General features: G+C 42.3%; 1 protein-coding gene across 3 annotated transcripts in view; it reads left to right on the forward strand.

Annotated features, from left to right (window-relative positions):
- runx3 (RUNX family transcription factor 3) overlaps positions 1-22090 on the forward strand; it is a 48218-nt gene extending 26128 nt beyond the window's left edge. For all 3 annotated transcript variants that reach the window (XM_067479403.1, XM_067479405.1, XM_067479404.1), the window contains 3 exons: positions 7767-7907; positions 13990-14064; positions 18752-22090. In XM_067479403.1, the coding sequence (XP_067335504.1) occupies positions 7767-7907; positions 13990-14064; positions 18752-19233 (698 nt within the window). In that variant the 3' untranslated portion in view covers positions 19234-22090. The remainder of the gene's footprint in view (positions 1-7766; positions 7908-13989; positions 14065-18751) is intronic.
- Positions 22091-27115: the final 5025 nt, after the last annotated feature.

Raw genomic sequence — 27115 nt, forward strand, 5'->3', positions numbered from 1 at the left:
GACAGAAAGCAACAGATAAAGAGGATATTTTATATCTTCTTCAGAGAAATGACACTCTGTGGCCTATGCAGTGACTGGAGGCTCTCAACTGTGGTGTTCCTCCCCCTGGGGTCAATCCAGACACGTCATACTTGGCCTCAGCGATTAGAAGTAGAGCAAATATTGGCCAACTGATAAATCCACTGGAATGTAGCAGCGCATATTGAATAGGTTTGGATTCATTTCAGAGAGGGACTTGTGTGTTGAGACGACACATTCATCACATTCTGAGGTCTCAGGCTCATGATGGGTGACGGATAAGGACAGCAGTCATGCGGGATGTCTACGTATTAGAGAGAATCAGTCACACTTAATTGTTATTATTTTGTGAGACTTTTTTTTTTATGATTTTGATGTTATATATGAATAAATGCACAACTTTTTGTCAGAGTCATTAAAGCATGAGAGGACAAACAGAAAGGATGTGTAATGTAATCAAGTTTGTCATGGTAGCATAAATAAAGGACTGAGATGGAAGCTCTTTGACCACTGTTGCCACCTTAACCACATCTAGAAGCTTTGAGGCCAACTCCCTTTGAGGGCTATGCATGCGCGCACACACACACACACACACACACACACACACACAAATCACACAGTTGTTGGTAATCTCTTTAGGCTTTGGTATTTAGATTTGTGTGTGAACACTTAGCTAATTGATCTAAAAACTGATATATAAACAGACATTTCTAAACAAATGTCTTCTCCCCTTCCTGCTTGTGTTTGCTCTTTGGCGTGTTTCTGAAATGCAAATACAAATTTCTGCTAAAAACAGGAGAATATGGTTTAATATTTTCACGACGTGGACACCTCGGGCCAACTGACACACATACACCCACACTTACGCTCACACACAATAGCCTTAGGATAAAATGCCTTTTCTTTTTCCACTCAGACAAAAATTTCCACCCTATATTTGCTGACGCCAGATTGAACAGCAAGACGTGCTAGGAATTACCAAATTATTTACAGAGGTCTCAGACAGTGCTTTTTATTCACACTGATGATGCAATTAGACATTTTTCTCAGAATCAAGTGAGAAGCTTGGCCAATGTCACTACTCCCTCTCTGTCTCTCTGCCTACTCCCTACACACTCACCTCTAAACTCAGTTTCCTGTTTACCTACCCATGAAGGGAAGTAAAATGCCCACTCTGTGTGTGCTCACTCGTCCTTATTTACACTGACCCATACAGGAGTTAGCCATTACGACCTTTCAGCTGTAATTCAATAAAGGTTCTGATCTGCATTTAGAAAAATAAATGGCTCATGAGTGTAGGACCATTTTCTCCCCTGCTAAATTATGACAATAAACTATTTTATGTGTTGGGGCAGTGGGGGCAGGAATGTTTTGTGGTAACAAGGCACCTGCTGGTTACTGGAAAAGACGGCATGTACCACTACCCTGCGGTCTGGATACTTATGATTTTAGGTCCCAATGGTTAGAAACAGTGAGCAAATAATAGGTGTAGCAAGATCTTTCTTCTGCTTCCAGGAGCAGAGAAGATTGTAATCCTCTGTGTAAACATAGAGAGAAACCTTAGGTTTTCAAAATAGGCTGCAAACATCACAGAAAAAGAGAGGTCAATCTGCAACCTCAATATGACTGCAGCAGTCCAGAAACAGCATCTTAAACTAAAAGTGAAATATACACATGCATACGCAGTGGAAAATTCACACATTTCACATCTCACACATTTATGTTGACCCACCTGGAATATCAATTGTCATTCTGAGGAAATGTGTGTGTGTGTGTGTGTGTGCGCGCGCGCTTAGGGGCAAATGCAAGCGTGTTGCACATTATTGTGTGTGAGCTAGTATGCACAGAGGTGTGAACGTGAAGCCGTTTGACACATCTGCTGGCGTTGCATTGATGTATGTGACAGCGGCAGCTTGCTTTCCTTTCCCACAGTCTTGCGAGGCCCCCACCTTTCCCTCTGCACCTCGCTGCTTAGACCAACTGACTACCACGTAAACATGCGCACCCCCCCCCCCCCCCCCTTTCACACACACATACACAGACTAAACAGCAACCCTATTCAGCATTAGAACTAAAATATCACAATTGAAGTAGCTTTTCACTTAAATATGATCTGTCACTGGAGCCAAATAGGCCTGTGTGCTCATCAAGGCCAAAGCAGTAGCAGAAGCATCAGGACGGGGAAATCTACGAAGGCAAACAGCCAAAAAGGCATGAAAACAATCTCACTCATATCACCCCCCAACACGACTCAACTCCTGAGCAGAAGACACACACACACAAACACACACACACCACAAAACACAGAACAGTGGGACAAAAGAGCCATAATTACATTAAAGGTGCGATGGGACTTATTGTACTTTTAGAGAATCCGGATGTATTGGGCCTTATTTTGGCAACCCTTCACTCTACTTGCCTGCCTCAACCTGTCTTGGTGTAGGGTTGTCCTTGTGCGGCACTGCTTCTGTTCACACTTACACACACAAGCAGACACACGCAAAGAGCTTTATCCCCTTATCAGAAAAGGAAGGCTGCGCTTTTTGCTCAAACAGTCTCATGTAGCAACTTCCGCTGTGAGCAGCTTGTTTTCAGGCCTGCAAGGGGGATTTTCACACTGCTGATGTCCCCAGAGAGAGTCTGATGCATCTGCCTGAGGGACCAGATGATCCCCACCAATGGCTTGACAGGGTGAACTATAGATAAAAGCATGGCAAAAGGTTTGATGACCCCCTCATGAAATTTTTGATGTTTATAGTTATAATATTTGCAAACCAAAACGTTAGCCAAACGTTTTCCAAACATTTTAACTCAAACCTAAATAATGGCCAAATAAATTAACAGGCTGCACATTCAATCCTTGGTTAGAATACAGTTGTAAAACCTAATGCATTCATATTGAAAGTGTTACAAGAGTGTTATTTAAATGAGTGCAAAGTAGTGTAATGTCTGCATGTGGCTAGCATCAACTCATTTAAGGCCCAGACGAGACAGCCACAATCACCAGCCAAGGGTAAAACCCACATCCTTCAGGGTCAGCCTCAAAACAAGAACTTTGATTCGCCCCACTGTAAATACCCAACAGTGTGATTGGTAGCCCAGGGAAACACTGTATCAAGTATACTGCTGCAGAGGTGCTTTATGAGCTGTGCGACGATGCAAGTAATAGAACGAAAAGGGAAGTATAAGAGGTTGTGGCGGAGAGAAGCAGGGTGGGAACGAGAATGTAGGGGGTTCAGGTCCGCTAGAGAGAAGGAAGAGGAAGACAGGTGTACAAGGCTTTGCTCAACAGATGTTGAAACATACCCTATGTCTGTTGAGGGCAAACGGAAGTTTGCTCGTAGGCGAGTAGGCCTCCCTGCAACATGTGTTCAACTGTCGCCCCACATCGCACTGTGGGGTTTCAAAATTGAGATAAGGATGCTACCTTTGTGCTCAGATCTTTTCAACACTTAGCTTTCAAAACACATACAACTTGGGCTTCCCTGATATAAAAGTAAAGCTGGATGCATTTTAAGTTGTGGTAATATTGAAATGACTCACCAATACAACAAAAGAAAACCTCATACAAACATTTTATAAACTAAAGGAAAACATCACAATCAGCTGGCAATTTGAGCCCTCGTGCCAGACTCAGAAATGCTCCTCACACTCCCCAGGCATTTTTTGCAGCAATCCTATATTAAACGTACTTAACTGACTTACCAGTTCAGACATATTTTTCAGTGTTAAGTATAATACATGCTCTCCAAATCAATTCTAGTCTGCTATCGGGGGCCTATCGAGTCCATTTATATGACGAATATAAATATTTACACTTCAAATATATTCAGTGCAGACTTGGACTACAGCCAAAGCACGTATTGCCCTTTGCCATCTAGATAGAGTTTCACTTTGCCCCTGAAAAAGCACCCAGCCCTTCACTAAAGAGAGCTTGTGTTTAATGTGTCTCCCTTTGGACAGGAACATATGTTTCTTTCTTTCAACTCAGACAGAGAAAGGGAGAAGAAGTAGAGAAAAAGTGGGGGATGAAGGAAGGAAACAAGTCATATTGGGTGATCGTTCAGCTGTGGTGTCAGTGCCTAAGGCCTGGCTGTCACCTTACTGAGCAAACACTGTCTCTGTGTTGAACTGATATGAGCTTTGTGGAGGGAAGGTAGGGTAGGAATGGTTCATTTTTCTGTCCATGTGGACTGGTCTAAGAACATTGGGTGCAATCTTATGAAAAACAACTTCACACCTTTCACATAACTTCAACTTGAAGCTCCATGCACTTGGAGGAAAAGCCGCAACTCAAGTTATACTGCATCAAAGATAAAACATTATCAGGAAATAAAAAGACACACATACACACATGCACACAAAACAAAGTGGGTGCTGAGAACGGCACACCCATTTCTTCAAAACACAGCCACTGCCTTTCAGGACATCGTTAATACCAGACATTTTATATCAAGCATTTTATTTGTTCATCATAGACTTCCATAATGCTTTCAGATGATGTGACCACTATGCTTGAGAGGAGGCTAGTAAAGCTACAACCTTTAGCATCCATTTCGCCTCTGGGTGCATATTGAGCACTGCTGTTTAGGCCTCATGTGTGCATTGGCCCCCATCTCCCAGCTCTATCTTGTGGTTATGATATCATAGATAGAAAAACAAGGGCATTCTCTCCTAAGTGCACCCTCACACATTAAATATTCATCCAACCACAGAATCCCCTCTAAAATGGGGCTGGTGTGCAGTGCTGGCACCCCTCTGGCCCCTGGCCCTGTCTAGTAGATAGAAGTCAAATGTTGGCGGTCGGAGCAGGCAAACCGTGGCCACAGCCTGGGTCAACAGGCTAAAGAGAACATTAAAACAAGGTTTAAGTAGAGGATACAGGTTCTGGCTAACTAGTAGGATTTTTAAAAAGCAATAGAAATGTAAAATTTAAAGGAGAGCCATTACATGATTTAAACTATATGTGGTACAAAAACTGTTTCTTTCGAAATCAAAAAACGTTTGAAGACCCAAAAGGCAGGAGCAGATGAGATCAAATATTTCCGTAGAATAAAAAACAAAACAAAATGCAAACTGATTGTAATTTTTAAGAAATTCGAGTTACAAATTCAAAGAAAGTGTCTTAAAAAAGATGAGAGGAAGTGTGAGTGTGTTCCTCTCCTGGTAGGTTTATATAAAAAGCATTCAAAAGGAAAAACAGAAAAGGGGAAAGGAAAGTTTCAAGCCACCTCCCAGTTGATTAGTGGTGTTAACAGCAACTGTAGGACAAGGGTTAATAAGCTCCAGGCCTTGCTCTAATGAAGCCCGCTTCTCTCCGAAAATCTCCCTTTCACAGCCCACTAAACCCCCTACTGGAGGCTCTGAAGAGTGTGTCCCCAAACGCAGCGCCTCCTTGCCAGATGGATCAGGGCCATGGAATCTACAGTTAGGCTCAAGTGTATGTGCGTGAGAGTTTGTGGACAGCTGAATGATCACTTTCATCCCTAAAGAGCCAGCCAATTCATCTTAGACCACCACTGGCCACAGAAAAACTGACCAATTATCATTTTTTTCCTGCCTGTCTGTCTTTTTTTCCAACCAGAGAGCAGTGGGATGTATCATTTCCTTGACCTCAGCCGTTTGAGGTGGTGTAAATCTCTTAATAACTACAGAAGGACACATATAAGGGGCTATATTTGGAGGGCTGCTTCCCACTGGCCGCCCCTGTTCTGGCCTGGAACAGACAGTAGCCACAGTGTCTATGTGTGTGATGGAGCCTAGACCTGGTGCTGTGTGTCATTACCCCTTCTTGTGTGTGTGTGTGTGTGTGTGTGTGTGTGTGTGTGTGTGTGTGTGTGTGTGTGCCTGCTTGTGTGTGAGATAGACACTGAGCGAGAAAGAGAATCAGACGCTGGTTTTCATTCCTTCCATCAGAGTTCAAAGAGAAGGCAGACTGGGTGTAAATGAATGTGAATAAGAAAGATATTACAAAGTGTGAAGGGCTATCCACCCAGCATACGTTCCTGAGTAACAGCACGAACCAAACTGGTCAGCCGGTGGGTGGGAGCTCTCACACACTCACACACACTCATCGTCCTTACCTCTGGTGTCCCACATCCTAATGCTCATGAAAACAAACAGCTGGACCCTTACCCTAACCCACCAAAAAGAACTGCTGTCTCTGCTGAAACAGATTACTCATGACTGAGTATCTGTCTCACATATGAAAAACGAAACATAACTGTTTGTCAGAGGGCGTGAATTTAAAAAGCACCAAAGTAATCTGTGCTGCAGTTTGACTTCGAGCAGCACGCAGTTTGATTCCAGTGCCCATCTACCTTCAGACATTGTGTCTGTGCATGTGCACCTTTATGCATATTTGTCAAAGATAGATATTTCTATATAGTTCGTAAAACAGAGTGGAGGTGGTGGGCACAAACAAATGGACAGAGCGGTAAACGAGAGGAAACTTTACCCATGGGTCAGCCTCTGACGGAAGATATATTGCCCATGGGTCAGTGGAGAGAAAGGATGGGCAAAATCCATATTGGTCCGTCTGCCTTGCCCCCTTTATATAGTGATAAAATATTCAAATCCAGCCATTACTTCACATTAGGCTACTCTGTAGAGATGCCAGGGAGAAAACCACAGAATGTATACATGCTGGTTCACACACAGTTTTGGTGCATTGATAGTTACATTAAAATCTCTTCCACCCATTAGAGGCATAGACCTCATCCGGACTCACGTCTGACATTTAAGGTGTGTTCACATGTTGGGCATGTTCGCATGTGTGTGTGTATGTGACCATGTGTATTTGAGTGTCTATATAAAAGGCATGATCAGTGGTTTTCTTGTCTGACCATCTCCCTAAACAGGACATCGAAGTGATACAGGCGTTAAGTGTGTCGGTTAGTTTTCCGGATCTGGATTAAAGAGATGCAGCAGATATGCTTCACTTAAAATTAATTCCCACACCTCCTGCGCACACAAAAGCTCTCTTTCAGTTTTTCTCTCAGTTATGTTTAAGACTGATGACTATATGGTCTGTTAGCCTTGTCTGGGTGTTTCCTTCTGACTAAGTGCTGTGTCAGTCAGACCTGAATGTGTGTGTATGTGTGAGTTTGTGCACTTTTGAGGGGGTTGTTACTGGGGGTTGATCTACTCACTGTTTCTTATTTTTGAGGAAGATAAAAAAGATAAAGATCACTTCATCAGTTCACAGAAAGAATGCACAGTTTATCATTCATTTCACTTCAGGAAAACAGCATTCTTCAAGCAATTATTTTCAGCCACTTATGCTATCGTTATCTGCAGATGACACGGCAGCAGGTGCAGCTTGGGTAACACTTAGTGTCTAGCCAATGTATTTCAAGGTCTGCTAACATTCTAATAATATTTTTGTATTTGGAATCTGAAAACATGGCAACAGCATCTCTCCCTCCCCTTATATAATTTCATTCTGTGTGTGTTTGTGTGTATTACAATGAAGGGTATTGTTGGTCCTAACAGTCCAAGTCAATTTTACATTAATTAGAGTTTAGACAGGCAAAGAGAGGTTGTTTTGTTTTTTCAGGAAATATCAAACTGTCTGGCTCTATTAAGAAATTAAGGAGAAGAAGTTTTCCAAAAGAACTCGTTATTGTTTTTACTATTTTTATGCAACTGTGGTTACACAACGTCCCATTTTATGCCATTTCTCTGGTTGTGTAGGTGGCAAGACTGTGATTTCTCTTTTACCCACCCTTCTCATTTCACTGTTTCAGGACACAGAGTAAAGATGGAAGATAATCAGAAGATGCAGTTCTCCGACAGACTGTCAGACATCGAGCGCTACCAGAGAATGCGGCTACCAGTGAACAATAATATCCGCCAAAGCCACCACAGCAACCTCAGCACCACACCAGGTAAGGACCTCTATTACAAAGAACCCCAGCCGAACAGCAAAATTACCACAACACTGCAGGGTCCAGATCACATCAATTGTGATTGGGTATAAATCTGTAATATAAGTTACTCGCAGTACATACTGTTCATCCAACATTAAACAAGCCAAGTGCCCTATATGGTTATTTCCTCCAAGGGGGATTTGGAGTTCTTTTCGACTAATCTTGGAGCATTTATATGCGTTGGCCGTCAGAGGGGAAGCTCATGTCAGCTCTGTCCCCGGATGCCCTGCGTTGGTGGGTCCGGGCCCCACAGCATGCTGGGTTGAGTCTTTGGCCAGGTGGCATGGCTGGTCCTGCCAACTAAGGTTGGCCTCAGTGCTGGAGCTGGCCCCCGCACGCCGCACACTACAGCCTTAGGAATTTAACAGCCACCCGCTACCTTGGCAATCACGTCACTCTCAGACTGGTCGAATATGCGGGGGCAGGGGGCTGAGACTGAGGTGGTGCGATAGAGAGGAGGGGGTTCTTTCAACCATATGTGTGTGTATGCTCTGGACAGCTGCGGGGGTGATGGCTAGAGAAAGGATGAGTGTTCACTCGTCGTCATTTGTCAGAGCCTTTTTTTTTTTTAAAAACAGGATGCCATGTGTGGATGCAGACAAAACACACACACACACACACACACACACACACATACACACAATGCTCTCTCCTCCTGCCCACTGTCAAGTTCTCATGCAAGCTAATGAATCTCATTACCTTTGTATCAGCATGTTGCTGTGTACAGGAGGGCTTGTTTGCGAGTGCTAGGCCGTGTGTGGGTGGAACTCTATCAGTGTGTATCACAGTCAAACACCAGTGTTTGGCCTTGTGCTTAGCTTAGCCAGCGCTGAGTCACCATTATGACCCTATCTAACAGCTGACTGTGGAGAACACAGGGTCTTTTACCCTGCTTTCCCTTGTCCTTACTGCATGTTGATATTAATTTTGTTCCCTCGCACAGCCTGTACTGAGCTGAAAACATGTCAGCCATTTTAGAAACAACACCGACCGGTTATGCTGAAAATAAACACTGTGGAGCTTCCACACAATACAACCACTGTGATGATAATTTTCGGATGGTTTAGAGTTTGGAGTGAGCTCTGCAGCTCTCCCTGCCAATATAAAGCCCCCTGCAGCTAAGCTTATACTGTGAGCTTTAGGTTTCTGAGGACTGACTTGAAAAGGGGGTGTGTATGGGTTTTTTGGGGGGGAGAAGTGTACAGACTTGGTCCAGACAGCAAATGAAGAGCAGCTCTTTGCTTTGCTCTCATCCGCCTTGCGCGGGATTAGGGCAGGAATTAGAGTGTCATAGGCTTTTTGAGGTTCAAAGCGCTGCGCTTTTTTCACCACACATGTTCAGTCTATACACTGTGAGCAGACACAACACATTAATGTCAGTTGCATCTGTCATACACTGTAAAGGCCTGGAGCTTGACGCTACAGCTGCCAGTGACTGAAGGCCGTCTATAAGAACTGTGTGTGTGTGTGTGTGTGTGTGTGTGTGTGTGTGTGTGTGTGTGTGTGTGTGTGTAGGTGTGTGTGTGTGTGTGTGTGTGTGTGTGTGTGTGTGAGTGAGTGTGCGAGAGAGAGGAGGGGAAAGGCTGTAAAAACCACACACCTTAATCTGCAGTATTACCATCATGACGGCACACCGCAGGGCAGGAGTGGTAAAGTAATTAATTAACAGAGCATAGGCCCATTCTCTGTGTCTGTGCTGCAGACTGGAGATGCATTGTCATGGCACACATAACACTGAGAGCTCCTGTATGTGTAGGAATCATGCACAGACAACAACACCACAGTCTTACAAGCAAAGCTCAAACAAAAATAGACTTGTAATAAATCCCATTCAGAGACACAGAGAGGTGTTTACATATCAACAGCACACACATCTCTGCTTTTGGCAACCCTGCCAGACACTGTTGTATTTTGCAGATACTTTAAATCCCCGGGCCTGTTTGTTGAGAACTGTGGGGTGATAGATTGCCCATCAACACGTTATAATTAAATGGATTCCCGTCTCTCTGTTACAAAAGATGTTTTCCATTATCCAGGGCTGGAACCTTGCATTCTCCCCTTGAAGACAACTAAATAAGAAAATACAGTGTCATCTCCTCCTAAAGCCTCCTTGCTTCATTTTGTTGTCTGAGCCATGAAATACTGTCTCAGTTTTGTTGTCAACAGGACACGTCTCCAGACATCTGCTACCCTGGATTCTTGAACCTCTCTCTCTCTCTCTCTCTTTCACACACACAAACGCACACACACACACAAACACACGATTGCACCACAGGCATATTGAAAATACAAAACACACATGCACGCACGCATGCACAGACATACACAGTTCTGTGTGTTGCAAGTTCTCCGCTAGTGCCCCAGACAGACAGGGTAATTAAGAGCTCATTACAGTACATGCAGTGACAAGATTCCTGCACACTGGCAGACGCTGCATTTGCTGCTTTTTTGTTCTTTTGTGGCCACAGGTAAGCCTGCTAGACATGTGGAATGATTCTCAGGGAGGGTGGAGGTAGTATATATGTGTGTGTGTGTGTGTGTGTGTGTGTGTGTGTGGTTGAAAATGCGTGGTTCAACTAGTGCAGTCAAGCAAATCTGACACTCAGACAATCAAGTACTAAATTGTTATTCTGGTTTTCAAAACCTCAAATGAGGTACATGTGTATACTATATATATGTCTGTGGGTGGCAGTTTTTTTTTCCTTCCTTTGATACAGAATGTAGTTGATCCTCTCACGTCTAACTGTGACACTGCATTCATAACAAACCAATCAGCCACAGCCTTAATAACACCTAGTGGTTTTAATATTGTGGTAGGGTCGGCATGGGAAAATTTTAATGCTGGCCATGATCGGCACGTGGCAGAACACATACAGCATCGGAGCTTGCTGCATTGGAGTGCCTATGTGAACCACAACATTAAAATTACCAGGTGGATTTAATGTTCAGGCTCAACTGTGTACATTTAAAGTTCTTCCCAGTCTTAAGAAAAACAAACAGCTAAGGGAAAATTTGATTTTCAAAGTGTGCAAAGTGAAAACCAGATTCCAGTTTTACCTTGTTCCATTTTAAATGCAGACAAAACCCAACAAGCCCCTGGCACAGCCTCTAACAGAGAGCCGAGACGAAAGTGGCTCTTTTAACTTAAATGTGTTTTTTTCGGGGGGGGGGGGGGGGGGGGGGGGGGGTAGTGAATAAGTAATACGGCAGCAATTTAATCATCCAGTAAGAAAGTCCTGGCACTTTTGAGGTGGTATCATTTAACATGTTATTTGTTCCAACACCTGTGTGTTCCTCTCTGAAGATGAATATCAGATACTAGCATAACGTTCCGCCATCAAGTCAAGTGCTCAGTGCTTTGATGAGGGCCCAAAGCTGTGTGTGTGTGTGTGTGTGTGTGTGTGTGAGTGTGTGTGCGTGTGTTCCTGTTTGTATAAATATAAGACCCATGTAGTGATGTCATTTAAAATGTCAGTAGAATCATGCAGAAAATAATATATTACACACTTCATTTTTTAAAATGTACTTTACATTTATCCTGCAAGTTCTAGCTAAAAGGAACAAGGAGCTTTTCTATTAATGACACTTCCACAAATGCTGGCACTTCCTCCTGCACAACTGGCATACATCTGCTGCAGCTGTGCTGTGGCCCTCTTGTTCAGTATGTGCTGGCTGTGGCCTCTGCACTGGACTTAACTTGAGAAAGTCCTGTTTGAGGGTAAACCACCTCGATGCCACCATGCCCCTCCTACCTCGTCCACAGTGACCACACTGTTTACCCCACATAAACAAGCTGGCCGGCCCCCCCAGGTTCGAGGCAGCTCTCTGCTACATGCTGGCCAAAGAGGCTCAACCTAATTCACACATTCAGAGTGACATGATCAGCCAATTAGAAACAAGAGAGAGACAGGAAATTAGCGCCGTCAGGTAGCTGTGGTGTGGGCTTTTGAGTATAGCCGTCACACTAGTTGAATTTCTTGCTGATTTCTGCCAAACCCAAGCAGGAAGCTGGCCCTGTGAGGCCAATACAACTGAAATGAGCAGAAATCTGGACCAATCTTTTAGACACTCTGTTTTACTTCTGCGCTCCACTATTTACATAATATGTCAATGACTGCCACGAAGTTTATTTGTTATGGTGCCTGAGAGCTTCACTTGTGGTTACTCTCTTTTTTTGACCCTGAGATGAATAATTCAAGCTGAAAATGTTTCTCTTCTTCTTCTTCAAAAAAGAATCTTTTGAAGCCACCTCCTCAATGAAAAAAGGAAAGGAGAAAAAGAGAAGCGAGAGCAAGTTGTTTTTTAACCAGACTCAACTGTTTGTGTAAGTTATAATTTCACATCAGAGTCAGGCTGAGTTTTACATTTCAGCAATTACAGAAACTACATGTGTGCCTTGAACAGTCTCTATTGAGTCTGGGGAGAGAGGAAGGGTGGGAGGACGACAAGCTCTCAAAGAGAACATAGGATTTTTCAGCCCATGTGTTTGTTTTTGCTCACGTTATAAGTGAGGGCTCAAAAGACATATCAAATGTCCCACATAGCTGAGCCAAGGCCGTGTTCCTCCCCTCTCTAACACACTCTCTTTCTCTCTCCTTCCCTCGTTGGCATCTTTCTCTTGCTTGCTCGCTTACATTCTCTCCCTGTTGCGACGCCTAAGGCCTAAGCGAAACAGGAAGCCAGCACAAGGGCCAGCATTCACTGTTTCTCAATGACACGCTTTATTACGGCAGGCGCATTACATGTCTCAGAGGCGTTGCTGGATCAGGAGTCATGAGGTTGAACGCCATTTTGGCTCAAACATCTTCTCAGCCACCCCTTTCATCTAGACACACACTTCAAAAGCAATGCATGTGTTTATTTGTGTCATCCCCAAAACTACACTGGCACTACCGCAAAGCTACTTATTAGTGACGCAGTGGCTGCTTCTTCCCATTTTAGCCCCCTTCCTTCCCCAGTTCTCAGCTCCGCCCAGAGGGCTGGTCCTCTTATTAACAGGGGTAATCTGTGCCTCTGCTATTGATGTTGTCTGCTGGCCAATCAAAATATTTGAAGGAAATGTTTATTTTCTTGAGCGAATCGCACCAGCTGCTTGCAAGCCTTTCTGAATAAGGCCATTTATGTGTAAGAATTTACCATTGTGAGGCATAGTGCAGGACCTCTCGGTGACTGCGTGCTGATTTGGGATGAGGGAGTTCCAAGGGAAGCATAGATCTTACACAGGTTGAGCCCAGTGTGGCTATAGGTGAACAGCCCAGCACCACCCTTCTCTCTGCTTTTGGCATCCTTCTCCATCCTAATTGCCACTACAGGAGGTTAGGGGTTTACTATTTTGTGGTATCAACAGCAAAGGGCAGAGTCACAGAACCACATTCTACTATGCAGGTTTCTGTCCATATGAAGACAATATTTACATACATTTGAGGAATACGTTTCTGTGTAAGCATGAAGACTAGCCTCCTGTGCACAGAGCGCTGTGCAAGTTGTCTTGTAACAAATGTTCTGTCTCAGACCCAGAGCAAACAGCTCCTGTTTGAGTAAGCCCTCCTGTGGTGTGGCTGTCGAGTGTGAAGCAGGGTCCCACGCGTTGGGCCAGTAGGTCCTTGACCCCTTTTTTTCGCTTCCTGACAGGTTGGCTGGACAGGCTAGCAAGTGTCCTGTGCTTCACAGGTCTCTGCTGCTGCTCTGGTGTCTAGCCTGAAAGACCCAAAAATATCTCCCATGCACCCATCAAGCATGTTTTTCCAAGCCTGGTCTCACTCTGGTGAGAAAACCACCCCTCCACTCCCCAGTTTTCACTGCACAGTTAGCAGAGGCCAACCTCTGACATGAAGACACATCTCCAAATCACCAGATGTCAAGGCAGTTTTGACGAATCTGTCATAAAGTTTTGTTGTTGTTTTGTTTTAAATCTCTATAGCACAGTGACTTCCACACCCCCAACCATTTTCTTTCCTGCAAAAACAGAATTACTCCAATTGACTTCTTTATATGTAGTGTTCCAGTGTTCATCTATTCTTCATATTGTGTCTTACAACAGGTCTGTGGCAGGAGCAAATGGACACCCCTGCTCTGAAGACATGCAAGGTGGAGGAAGACCTCAGACCATGGCCAGGTGAGACCTTGCAGTGCACTTCTTCATAAGTTTACTATGATACTATAGCGAACTATAGTTTTAGAACTCTTTGTATTCCTTTGTAATTTTCTTCACAATAACGTTGACTCTCTGTGATTTGTCGTTATATTTAATGTGAACTTGAGTTACTCGTGTCCGTGCTTCTGTGTGAGTTAATGAGAAATTTGTTCCAGAGGGTGTTTGTTAGTTGCCAAGACATAACCATAATGTTAGGCTTGATCAGCAAAGACCGCAAGGGGTGAGGTGACTGGCAACCAATGGCCTTAATTACCGTGTAAGCTAGCAAGCATGAAACGTACAATGCAGGTAATTGAGGTCATTCCTTTCTGTGGTAATGCTTTAACACCTTAGAACATTTCCAAACTCATTTATTTTAATTAGTAGTCACACTGACAGTCAAATTAAAACAAACAACAGTGACGTGGAGAAGCAGGAAAGGCGGGAACAACACAGGGTGTGACACTCGCTGTGACAATTTTGGAGTCAATTTCATTTTGGCCGTAGGGCCCAACTACATCCCGGAACATTCCTAGGACGCCACCACCCTGCCTGTTTTCTTCTTCCTTCTCTCCTACTTCTCCTTTCTTTCATTTGTTTAATTGGGATCTTTGCTGCCATCTAACAGCCCCCTCAGTCTCTTATCCACCTCCTACCCAGAAACCACCACACCAAACGTGCAAAGTCATTCACTCACACACTCTGATGAGGACACACACACACATTAAGAAAGAAGAAAGATTTGGCCCACTGATCTCTTTCTTTTCTACAATTGATCAGATAGAATACAATGCCTGAAGCAAAAAACAAAAATATGACTGTTTGAGAGAGACTGGGAATCACCAATATTAACATATGTTACTGCTTGTCCAAGACCTTTTCTAGATAAACATTTAATGCAGAGTGAGACATTCATGGTGGTGTGAAAAATGTGACTTGATAGTGAAGGTTAGTTAAAAGTGTATGTTTGACATCTGTCAAATATTTACTTTGAATAAATTGTGAATGAGATGGAAGAAAGAAGAATGAATGATGTATTTATATAGCTTGATCCATCACAATGTAGCATATATGATATAGGGTCAGCAAATCACATCAGAGCCTTTACAGAGAGGCATCATATCTCTCATAGAAAAGATTTACTTAACAAACATATTTATCGTGTCAGCTTGTTTGTTGATGCATTAGGAAAATGTAGGGTTTTTTGTCATCACAATCTTCCTTTACCTTTGCTTGTATTGCATGTCACAAGTTGGGGACATGCAAAATCCCCTGTGTGTCTCATGATAAAGTGTCTAACATGCATGAGGCTTTGGGGCTGTTGACCATGGTGCCACAGTACAGAGGTTATTATTATTTGCATTAGATATGATGCTCTGGCTCCAAAGCCTTGGTGCTTAAATAAACACCTAGAGATCATTTGTGTTCATTTGGGTCTCCTATTTTTTAGGCTGCGCTGCAGCAGCTCTAGGCTGGCACCGTATTGCCTTGTCATTGTCACTGTGTTATCAACAATGATGATTTCCTTCCTCATGGCATCCACTGTTCAAACCACCAAAACCAGTCAAAGACCCTTTCTACCTTGGAAAGAAGAAGCAGCATTTTTTGGAGATGCAGGGAGATAATTATGAAACAATCTTACACACACGTACACATATCTTTGCTGCACCATCCTTAGGATTTCTCTCTTTTTTCCTGGCCTCCACTGATTTGCCTGAGACACCATTCCCTGGGTGCTGGCTGTCACAGTTTGCATCAAGCCTGAGTAAACATTTCACAGGTGAGCGCATGGATTTGCATCTCTCCATTGCCAGCCACCACACACATACACACACATAACCCTCTGCACAATTGCACACAAAGATGTGACGGCCTCAAACCTACCCTTATGTTAACAACCAAAATCAGTTTCTTCCATAAGCAAATGAGGCAAACCTCCTGTCATATCTGGGTTACACGCTTGACTGTGGACTAGTGGACTTCTTGAGCTAAGCAGAAAGGAGGAGGAGGATGCAACCCTCAGTGAATTAAATAAGTGTGTGGCACTTTGCTTCAGCACTAAAGGAGAAAAGAGAAACCGAGAGCACTGGAACACTATGTTCTCTATAAAAACACTGATTCCCAGGTACCCGCTTCACAGACGGCAAACCGTGCCAGCGAGCCCTCTGGGGTCCATCCCCTCTCCTGTCCCTGCAATTTAGTCAACATGTTTCAGATGAGCCTAATGGAGATCATGTGTGGTTTTGGGCCTCAGAGGTTACAGGCAGCTACTACTAGGCTGAGTTAGGAAGACCCTCTCTGCCAAAAATACACCACCGTTACCACAGCCACAACAGTGGAGCCTGTACTTATACTGGGTGGGGGAGGGTGGGGATGCAGTAAGGTATGCAACATGGTTAAGAGGGAGAAAAAGCAGACTACATAACTTTGCTTCTCAATTACAGGACAGTTTGTTTAGCCCTCTCCTCCAGAGGGAGCTACCATACTGTAAAGAGTTTAAGTCGGTAACAGGCTCCTCCTGGCTCCCAGCCAAGACGTTGATACTACACAAGCCTATTAAGGTGTTGTGATAAGTGTCCAGTCCAGTTTCCCCTGACAGAACACAGGAGTCAATCTCCACCACAGTTTAGCCAACACATTTCCATCGACTCCAATTAAATGCAGATCATGAGCAGGGTGGGTCGCAGCAGCCAGAGCCATCAGGTCTCCACGCCACATATTCCCTCCCTTGCTTCACCCTGAAGCCTAAATTTAGGGCAGACTGGAGAGAGATGAAGGGATAGAATGAGAGAGAGAAAGAGAGAGAGAGAGAGAGAGAGAGAGAGAGAGAGAGAGAGAGAGAAATAGAGGCTTTTGGGAGACCAGTAAGAGTAAGTGGGCCAAGTCCATTTCATTCGAATGAGCAGCAGCTGAACGCTTGGATTTTCCTCGCGTGAAATCAGATATGGAACCCAGCTCCAGTGCCTGGTTGACTCTGGAAAAAGAAACAGCTCCCCCACTACCAAACACCCTCTTCCTAAATAGAAGAGGAAATTCAACTGCAGGAAAAAAAGAGGGGCCATGGAAATTGCAAAGGAACAGATTTTTTTTAGTAGCTGAAAATGGATTCAGTTCTCCAGACACAGGGAAAAGACATTTCAACAAGACTGTGGCACGCAAGTTTGGCATTCTCCCCCCTCAGGGCTGTGGCATGCAAGCGCTTGCTATTTCACAAATACAAGCTTTCTTTTCTCTGCCATCCAAATCCACATTTTACACTTGCAGTCATGTGGGCATGTTGGACCCATGAAAGCCACATGCGGACAAACAAATAACACCATGGATGGAGGTGCGTGTGTGTGTTTGTGAGTGTATGTACAGACAGCAGGTGTGGACAGAGCATACTTCATGTTGACACCAGGTATGAGGAACGTTTCCTAGTTATGGCGAACAACCAGATTAAGGGCGTTTACAACTACAGAATATTTCAGCCTGGCTGTTGGCCACCTTAACATCTCTTGCCAAATATGTGACTGATTTGAGCGCAAAGACTAGGCATGCTTAACTTGTTGGCCAACTGGCCAACTTTTTTACAGTGTTGTGTTTTAGTACATATAAACTACAAACTGACCTTATAAACCAATACAGAGCGTAATTTACTAGAAGTTTACAGATAGCGATTCGCTATTAATCTGTATCAAGTTACACCGCAGAAAATGAAACTTATTTGTCCCTTTACCATAGTGCAAATACAAATATACAAATACAAACAATAGTTGCCAACACGTGGCATTCACAAATCCTGGAACTGCAGGGCCTTGATCATCCAGTATCTGAAGCTCAGGATGTAACATTAGCCAATCATGGTCCTTAGTTAAGTGAGAGGCACAATATGGTGTTTGACTTAAGGAACTAACTTAGTGACAGTAATGGCCCCAAATCTTAGAGAAGCTAAACTGCCAGGTCAAACCTTGGAGCAACATTTCAATTTCCCTTTTTCAGCTGAATAATTTAGAAAGTGCGCAGTAAAACTCAACTTCCAACAGCTTGATTCAACTCTGCTGTTACCCGTGAGGTTACACTCAGCAGTTAATTCTAACAGATCCTGGACTGTGATACACATTAGAGGATATTCACACCAAAACACTAATTCTCCAGCTTCCTTTCTTTGCTTTTATCATCTCTATTTCTCTCTCTGTGTACTTATTGTCTGTCTGCTTCTGTCATCTAAGTATGATTTACGTTGAGCCGTCGATGTTTATACAAAGCACTCCTAAGCATTGACGACGTCTCTTTTCATCGCTCTGAGTAAGACTGAATTCTATATGTTGCTGTCCTTTTAAAGGGGTGGTAGGAGGGCTGTGGTGAGGGGACTTTTCATAACTTCAGTCCACTACACAGGGCTGTGGGATGATGTGCTGTCAGTGCTCGATGACTGTTATTAAGCAAAAAACTGTCTCAGTTCATTACTTTCAGTAAATATTTCCATAAGCAGACGTATTGCAAGAACTCTGAGCACAGAATTGAGGGTCTGGGATAGTTTTCTGTTGCTAAGATGTATGTTATTTTTTTAGAATAATAGAAAATGCGATATCGGACCCTTGTTTCAAAACCCAGAGAGCAAGTTTCATTCATTCCTGAATATTTGTTGAGTCTTTTCAACCATTTGTTTCTTCATTTGTGCCAACAGGAACTACAGATATTTTCCAACAGAGGACCACCTTCCCATCTCTGACCCCGCTGGCTGACCCTCGCTTTTCAGACCCCCGCATGCACTACCCTGGGGCCTTCCCTTACTCAGCCAACACCTCCAGCACCGGCATCAGTGGCCTCAGCATGTCAGCCTCTTCTAGATACCACACCTACCTGCCACCACCTTACTCAAACAACCAGACCCAGAACTTCCAGTCCAACTCCTACCTGTATTACGGCACAGGTTCTGGATCCTACCAGTTCTCCATGGTGGCACCAGGGAACACTGGGGGCGAGCGCTCCCCCACCCGCCTGCTGTCCTGCTCAGGTGCTACGGGTAGTGGAGGCTCCAACAGCCTGATGAATCCTGGCCTCAACACACAGAGCGAGGGCGTGGAAGCCGACGGCAGCCACAGCAACTCCCCTACGGCCATGAGTGCCTCGGGTCGCTTGGATGAGTCTGTCTGGAGGCCTTATTGACTGACAGACAGCTAGACAATTAGAGAGTGGAGGAAAAGTGAGTGAGCAAAAGCCAGGAGGTTGATGAATAAAAAAAGCTGAACACTGAAAAAAAAAACAACAAAAAAAACCAAAAAAACCAAAAAAACAAAAACAGAAATGCTGCATGTTTGTCTTTTGTTTCTCCAGCGCTCGCTTTAAAAGACTGAGTTTTAGAGCTCTCCCAAGACCCCGTGTTTTTTGTAAATTCTGAGTGAACTCCTGCACTGTGCTAAAACATGTACTCTTAAAAGGACTATTAAAGCCATATACATTGCGATGGTGTTCAGCTCAGACTGTAAAATAGAAGTGAGAGTAAAACCAAAGAAGCCATCATCATGTTTCAGGATCACTCAAACAGGTACTCATCAAAAACTAATAGAAAAGCAACTAAAGACAGCGGTTGTATGATCAACCACCACAGCTGATTAAAAGAAAACACAGCAGACATTCACCAGATGGACCGTTTGGACAAATCCAACTCACCTGGTAGGTGAAGATAGGTAGACCTGAATGTTGCTTGTAGAGTGATTCTTGACATATTTCCTAAATCTGTACTGCTGTAGCAATCAATCTTCCAAAGCTTTAATTTCTTTAAAATTTAAATATTGCAAAAGTCTTGTCACAGTTGTGAAAACATCCTCAGTAGCATCCATGGCTGTGTAATAACAGTATCACAGCAAATATGCAGTACCTTACTGTTTAATTTATTATCCAAAATGGACAAATAGCCTTTGGTGCTAAGTTATGCAGTGGAAGCTTCTACAAAAATCACCACATATTTGAGAGAAAAGAAATATATATCTGTTAGAAGTCACACATTTGAGAAAGGATTTCTCCTTTGTGGAATCTCCAGTGTATTCAGTCTCTGCAGAAAAATGGCTAATATTTTGAGGAATGTAAACGATTACGGCAGAGGAGTGTACATTTTTGTTTTTTCTTCCTTTTTTCTTTCTTTTCCTGGAGGAATGTTTAAGTCCTAAAATGTCTGCTCCTTAATTTTCCCCAAATTTCATATTCAAGCCCTTTTCTGATTTAAAAAAAAAACAGTCCTAGTCTACTATTTTTGAACTGGATGAAACAGTTTACTTTAATATTTATTTGAGCCAAATTGTGAGGAAATGTATGCATATACCCAAAATTCTTTAGCATTTCTCTCTACCTTTCCTTTTATAAATATATATATAGTATATATATATATATATATATATATATATATATATATATATATATATATATATATATACACAGTACATATACCATGTTGTGTTGTTGAGTATAAATTTGGAATTTGTGTAATATATTGCTACTAAATTATAAAAAAACAAAACCTTTAAAGTAATTATTTTGTCTTCCAATGTAGCTTTGATGCACTAAAAACTTTTATTCCTTATGAACCACGCCCAACAGATTCTGTTAGTGAGACGCTGTACCTAGAGCCATACTTTTTTCCAAATTGCCTTCCTACGTTAAATAAGCCATTTGCTTACATTTTGCACTATATTTTTGAACTTTTGTTTCTTCCTTTTGCTGGTGTATTTACAAATATCAGAAAGTTTGCAAGTTTTTCAGAACTAAGTGAAAAAATATGTTTGCTGAACACACTTTGTGTTATTTCAACAAATTCTTTACCAAATAATTTCCAATTTCAAGAGATTTTATGATCAGACACACATTCCTACTTCACAGGTGTGTGTACATTCCCTCTGTGCGAAAGGCCTTTCCCCCTGCAGTTACATGTGATCCTGAAGAGTGAGGAGGAAGACTGTGAGGATGAAAGGATAGCACTGAAGGCACTGGGGTCATAGTTGTATTGTCTAAGAAACACCAAGGGCAGTTATGCAAGAGACCTTCCATTGTTGTGCACCAGCGAGTGCTTTGAATCCTGTATGGCCCTGATTCTGTCTTTTCCCGGTTTCATTTATTAATCATTAGTTCCAGGGGCCCGTGGCCCTGCCAATAATTTATACGCCCCTACAGATCCTCTTGGTGTGAGCCATACCAAGACATTCATGAAAGATATCAAGTGTCTAACATTTACTAGCAAAGTCTTTCACAAGAAGGAAGTCAATTAGCATTCATGACTCAGTAAGATGGGTGTTTAGTCAGTACAGAAGTGAGATTTAATTTCAAAGTGATAGTGATCCAAAGCAGCTCAGGTAAAAAAATAAATATGCAAATTATCCTGATGATTCAACATAAAGACCTTTGTGTATTATTCCTATTTTTATTTAACAATTAGTAAAAATATCTCATTCCTAGTTCTCTTTGATTTTAAAGAAAAATCAATTTTCCCTGCCCTCTCCTCTGGAGTCTTTATTCAGAAGGAGACCTTAATTTATTATGGGCAAATATTATGCAGCTAAAGAAGCCACATGTACTTTTTGTGTGGTTACTTCAAATAAATAAATAAATACATACATACATTAAAAGCAAAACCTTCACAACTGCCTGTAATGTAGTTAGGATGTTAATGGTGGGAAAGATGTGTGTGTTATATGAACTTTGTCTTATGGAGAACTACAAAGCAAAATAAGTGAATTGTTTTTTTAATGTATATTGCATTTAAAAAGCACAATGTTACATTTCCTTTGTTTCTTTTAAAAAGAAATCCCCTTTCATTTTCATATAACAAAAATGTTAAGTCATCTCGCTGTCTTTGTTTCTCCTTATGCTCAAAGCATGTACACCAGAAACTAATATGTTAATTTAAAACTATCATGTACGTATGTAATGACATTGTTAATGCTTCCATATTGAGTGCTTGTAAAGTTTGCAGATAATGTAGTTTTTAATCATTTTAATTAAAAAAAAAAGTGTTTGACTTTTTTCTTCTCAACTGCTGTTTAATACATTTTACCTTAGGAGTTAAAATCTTTTATATGTGCCACCTGACCTATTGAGAAGAATCAGCCCCAGTTTTGGGTTCAGTGTTTACAGATACATCTTTAAACATTATGCACATTACTTGAAAAACAATTCCTATTATTATTATTATTAATACTACTAATTACTGTACTAATTATGAAACTCAGTGCTCAAACGTCTGGACACTGAGATCTTTAAACAAGTGGATGTGTTAAGAGTGAAACCCAGAAACTTAGACTCCATCACATCAGCTATCAAGCAAACCAGAGGGAAAGTAAAAAAGTTGTAGGACGTTGTGATCCAACAAATTATGTTCCTCTTGCTCATACAGTGAATACCATACATGCCACTGCTTCCATCTCATAACCCTGGCAGTTCATTGATAGTGCATTTCCAATAACCCCCCTTTAATAATTACCCTGTTCTTTGCCATTAGAAAAACTCACTGGCAATTACTCACACTTCTCTGAGGTTTGAAAATGCCTCGGCTGTCAACACGGTGGTACCCAGACTGTAAATAAAGCGTGGCTAAGGAATCCAACACCACCCTGGCAGCCTCCATGTTAGTGTACATCGGCAAGTTGCCACTTGTTAAAAACAATACAGAAGAAGTTTGGAATGTCGGCCGTCTTTTATACCAGCTATGTGGTTGTTAATTTATGCGGCGCTGATGGCATCTGCTTGGCCTATGTGCAGCTGAGACACAAGATTAAACACTTGAGATGCTACCTTGTGGGGTGGTCTGATTTCAGATCTCTCATGTGGTTAGCCTGAAATACAACACCCACAATGCCTCACAGTTAAACTAATGCCACCTGTTGATATACCATGACAGGCCTTTCACTTCTAAATGCTTTCTTTTTCTTCCTCAGTTTTTCACTATTTTATTTTCCCTGTTTATACTCTCCTGTATCTATACTCTTTCGTTCATCTTTCATCCTTTCTTCTCATTCAATTCCCTTTCTTTCTTTCTGTATGGCTGTGTGCGTCAGGCCTTCTGTGGGGGCAGAGTTGGCAGAACAACAAAGCCTCGGGACGCACACGCAGCCTTGATACACACTGTATTCAATTAACTCTGCACACTCAAAGCATTTGCACACACGCACAAGAAACACACACACAGACACACACTATCCCCTGCTGACAGATCTCACACCCACCTCCACCCATACAGTCTGAGGTCCACCTCACAGTGTGAGTATATGATAGATCTGCACAGTCTTTTCCCAACCATTTCTTCCAGGTCTCGTCACAAAGTGGCTCTACGTGCTGGTCCTCGCAAATCCCTCACTGCTCAGGAAGCAAAAAGATGATAAGCTTTGAATTAGACTGGGCTCAGGGGAATTTTCCAGCTGTCTTCACACACTCTGTGAGAACTGGCTCTCTCGTCCACATGTGGGGAGCAGAGGAGCTCTCATCTGGTTCCGTCTTTTTCATGGAGATACATGAGTTGCGCTGCCTTTTTAAAAAAAAAATAAAAAATTATTCTGTGTTCCTGCAGTGGTGTTCCATTGCGAAAACTGTAACTCTCAAGGCAAGAGGGGAAATGTTTGCCTGGATGAGGCCACTTGTCTGGTTGTAATTGTAGTCAAAGGGATGATGAATTGGCTTATGAGATGACATAGAAAATAGCTTTTTAAGTGGATGAAATATAAGATCAACTGGAGGCATGATTGTGAAGAAAAATGAAATTGTGAATTGCTGTAGGAAAAAAATTACTTTCTGCACTCATCTGTTTTGTTGAAGAGCACAAGGTCTTGAGTTTTCCTGTCACAAATTTTCTTCAATTAGTCAGAAAAAGGAAAATAAATATAGTGCTATTTATACATTTGAATAAGAGACAGACACAGAGAAAGAGATACAGGAGTCAGAAAAACCAACCCGAGGAGAGAGGGAGTGTTTTGGAATGAGCACAGAATCGTTAAAGCCCTCTCATTTCTCATGAACGCTGTATCCTCTGTCGCTTCTGCGGTACCTGCATACGAAACTCATTAGGGCCTCTTCTACTGCCGCTGACCTCTCCTGCCCCCTGAACCCGTGAGAAGGAGCAGGCTAGAACTGGCTTGTTTTGGGTGCCTGGTACATGACCATAAGTCTATTTTCTAACCAGACTGGTGGTGGGAACAGAGGCTGTCGTCCAAAATTAGGGTTCCCACAGATTGACCGAGAAACACAGGGGCCAGGGGCTAAGAAACCGCGAGAGCTGTGATGCAACTGTTCTCATACTGACTAGCACTGCCTCTCTGACAGGGAGCTGAATATGGACAGAGAGATAGAGGAAAAATAAAAGAGAGCTCACCGAGTTCAGAGGGATCCAAGTGAAGGTAGTTTCTCATCCATGCTGCCTCTACAGAGACCGGTCTGTGCTACCATACACCCAACAGAGCCCCGTTCCCACAGTGGAGCACCTCTCCATGGGACTAGAACTGAGATCCTGCTCAGGCCCTGAGGATCAGTGAAATCTTAAAAGAGGCACTTGCAGAAAGAGAATCACTATCAGGTCGACCCAGAGAATTGCTACCATAAAAATCAAGGTCACCGCTGTTATATGAAACTGAACTCTGCTGTGTGAACTCTCAGTGATATTTCCAAACATGCAAGTAATGAACATTAAGGGATTTTATTCTGAGCAGCACTTAATCACCCACTAAAATTTCCAGTCTACTTAATGTTCATCTGTCAATATTTTTGGTAATTTACAAAATCAACAAAACTATTTTTCAAGCAAACATGAAAAAGAACTGTACTAATAATATATGAAAATAAGGATTACTTGAAGCCTTAAATATTAAATTACACTAAATATTTGCATCACACTTTCACCTACTTTTCTTCCTGTTCAGTGTATCTAACAATTACCATCCAAAACTGCCTTGCAGTTAAGTTTATCAAAAGGCATTTTTCCACATTTATATGAACAAGGGAGAAAATGGTTCTGTGTTTACCTTAACGTTTTATTTAAGATGTGTATGTATGAGCCGGATTTTGTAGCATTACAACGACTTTAAAAGCCTGCAGTGCACATAAACTTACAGTGGACATTTCAGATAGATAAAGGACAACTGAAGATCCAGACGAAAATCCAGAAACATTTTCACAGTTTCGGGATTTTTTTAATGTGAGTAGATTTTAGTCATTTTAAAAAATGTTATGCTTTAGGTTTGGGGTTTATTGCGAAATAAATTATTGTGAAAATCATTATATCATTGTACAATGCACAGTATTTTATGTGTTTAAACATGTCTGGAGGAATCTTTTCAAACCATGTTGCAAACAATTTTTTTTCTTTGCAGCTGCAATTCAAAGAATTTCACAAGCGCTATCACCAAGTAGCACATATGCAAAGAATCAGCTTGATAGTGCTGATAAGAAGAGTGCAATGTTCTAAACAATATTCTAACTCAACTGAATCATCCTTCCTCACTTATCTTGTCATAGGAAACCAAGACATGTAAATGAGTCAAAACCAAAAGAAGGCCTTTATTGAAACCCAGCAGACCGCTGCATGGTGGCCCAGACCATGGTTAAAGGGTATTCTGGCTAAGACCGCAGCAGTTAACTTTCATTTACTGAAGATATCCTAATGGCCTGGATTCTTGTCAGATTTTTGTCATTGCATAATGTCCACACATAATTTAATTAGTTCGTTAGGGAAATAAAGCAGAGCATATGATATGAAAGAATAAAAGCCTGTAGTGTTTTGGGGTTGTTTTGTTGACTGGAATAATGACATGACATGCTTTTTTAAAAAGTTTGATTTAGACATCGCATTTGCACTTCACCAGTGAACCAAAATATGTTTTTACTAAAAGAGCAGTGCAGCTTCCCAGAAACAATGATAGTTGTTTCCCATACAGATTCATGAGAATTGACACAATCTTTTTTTCTGTCCTTGTTTCTCACAGAAAAAAAAATCTGAATAACGATCTGTACATGCAAACACTGCTTCCTCTATAAAACAGGAAATTAACACACACACACACACACACACACACAGACACACACACACACACACACACACACACACAGAGCACAAACACCACACACTGTAGCTTCTTGCCAGACTCTCCCCCATCATGGTGGGGTTCCGTTGGAAAGTGGGCAGAAAAGGGGAAACAGGGATCCCTGTGGAGTAGGTCTCTATTCACTTCCTCCTTCAGCAGGGGAACCCACTCAATTGCCGGTTCACATACACACGTTCTATCTTTCGATCTCCCTTAATGTTTTCATCCTTGTGCGCAAGCAGTGAGTAAAACGAGGACGATTGCTCAAGTCTGCTTTGGATCACGTGGGAAGCTTCAAGCCTCCGTTCCCAGTATTTACTGTGGCAGCTCTAAAGTTAAATTCATGTCTCTAATTTCTTGTTCTCTGTCCCTCTGAAAGTAAACGTCATCCTTGCACTGACCACCAATCTAGATGAGTAATATTCTTTCACCATTGAGGGCTGATGTGGCTATAAAGAAATCTGTGAAAACCGCCGAAGCACCACAGAGCTACAGGCCTTCTTTGACTCATAAACTGACAGCATTAAAACCATCTTCTCCTTCATCTAAGTGTCACTGAACACAAAAGCTTCACACACACACAAATCCGCCTGTCGTCTGTCTTCTTTCAGCAACCATCATTTTTATTGTTGCTCCCATATTTGCACATTGATACTCAAACTTTCTCCTCAAGACAAACAAAACCAGGCCTGAATGAATCAAGCTACTGCTGACACACAAAAAAGTGTCAACTATTGTTATTGTTAGACAGGTAAGGTGACTAAAAGCCATCGCATTGGTGTTTATATCTACAGTCTGCAGTGTGTGTGTGGCAGTGTTACAACCTCTCATGTTTGGCCATGGGTGCCCTGCAGGCCTCTACTAACAAGTTCCCATGGTTCCACTAAAGCAACTGTGGAGTTCCTTGTGGGACACCTCCCACCCACTGGTTTGTGTTCATAATTAATGGGAGATCATCTTACACTCTATATGATGTGTGCATGTGAAGTAAA

This window comes from Channa argus, chromosome 16 (assembly GCF_033026475.1).
Source record: "Channa argus isolate prfri chromosome 16, Channa argus male v1.0, whole genome shotgun sequence".
NCBI lineage: Eukaryota > Metazoa > Chordata > Actinopteri > Anabantiformes > Channidae > Channa > Channa argus.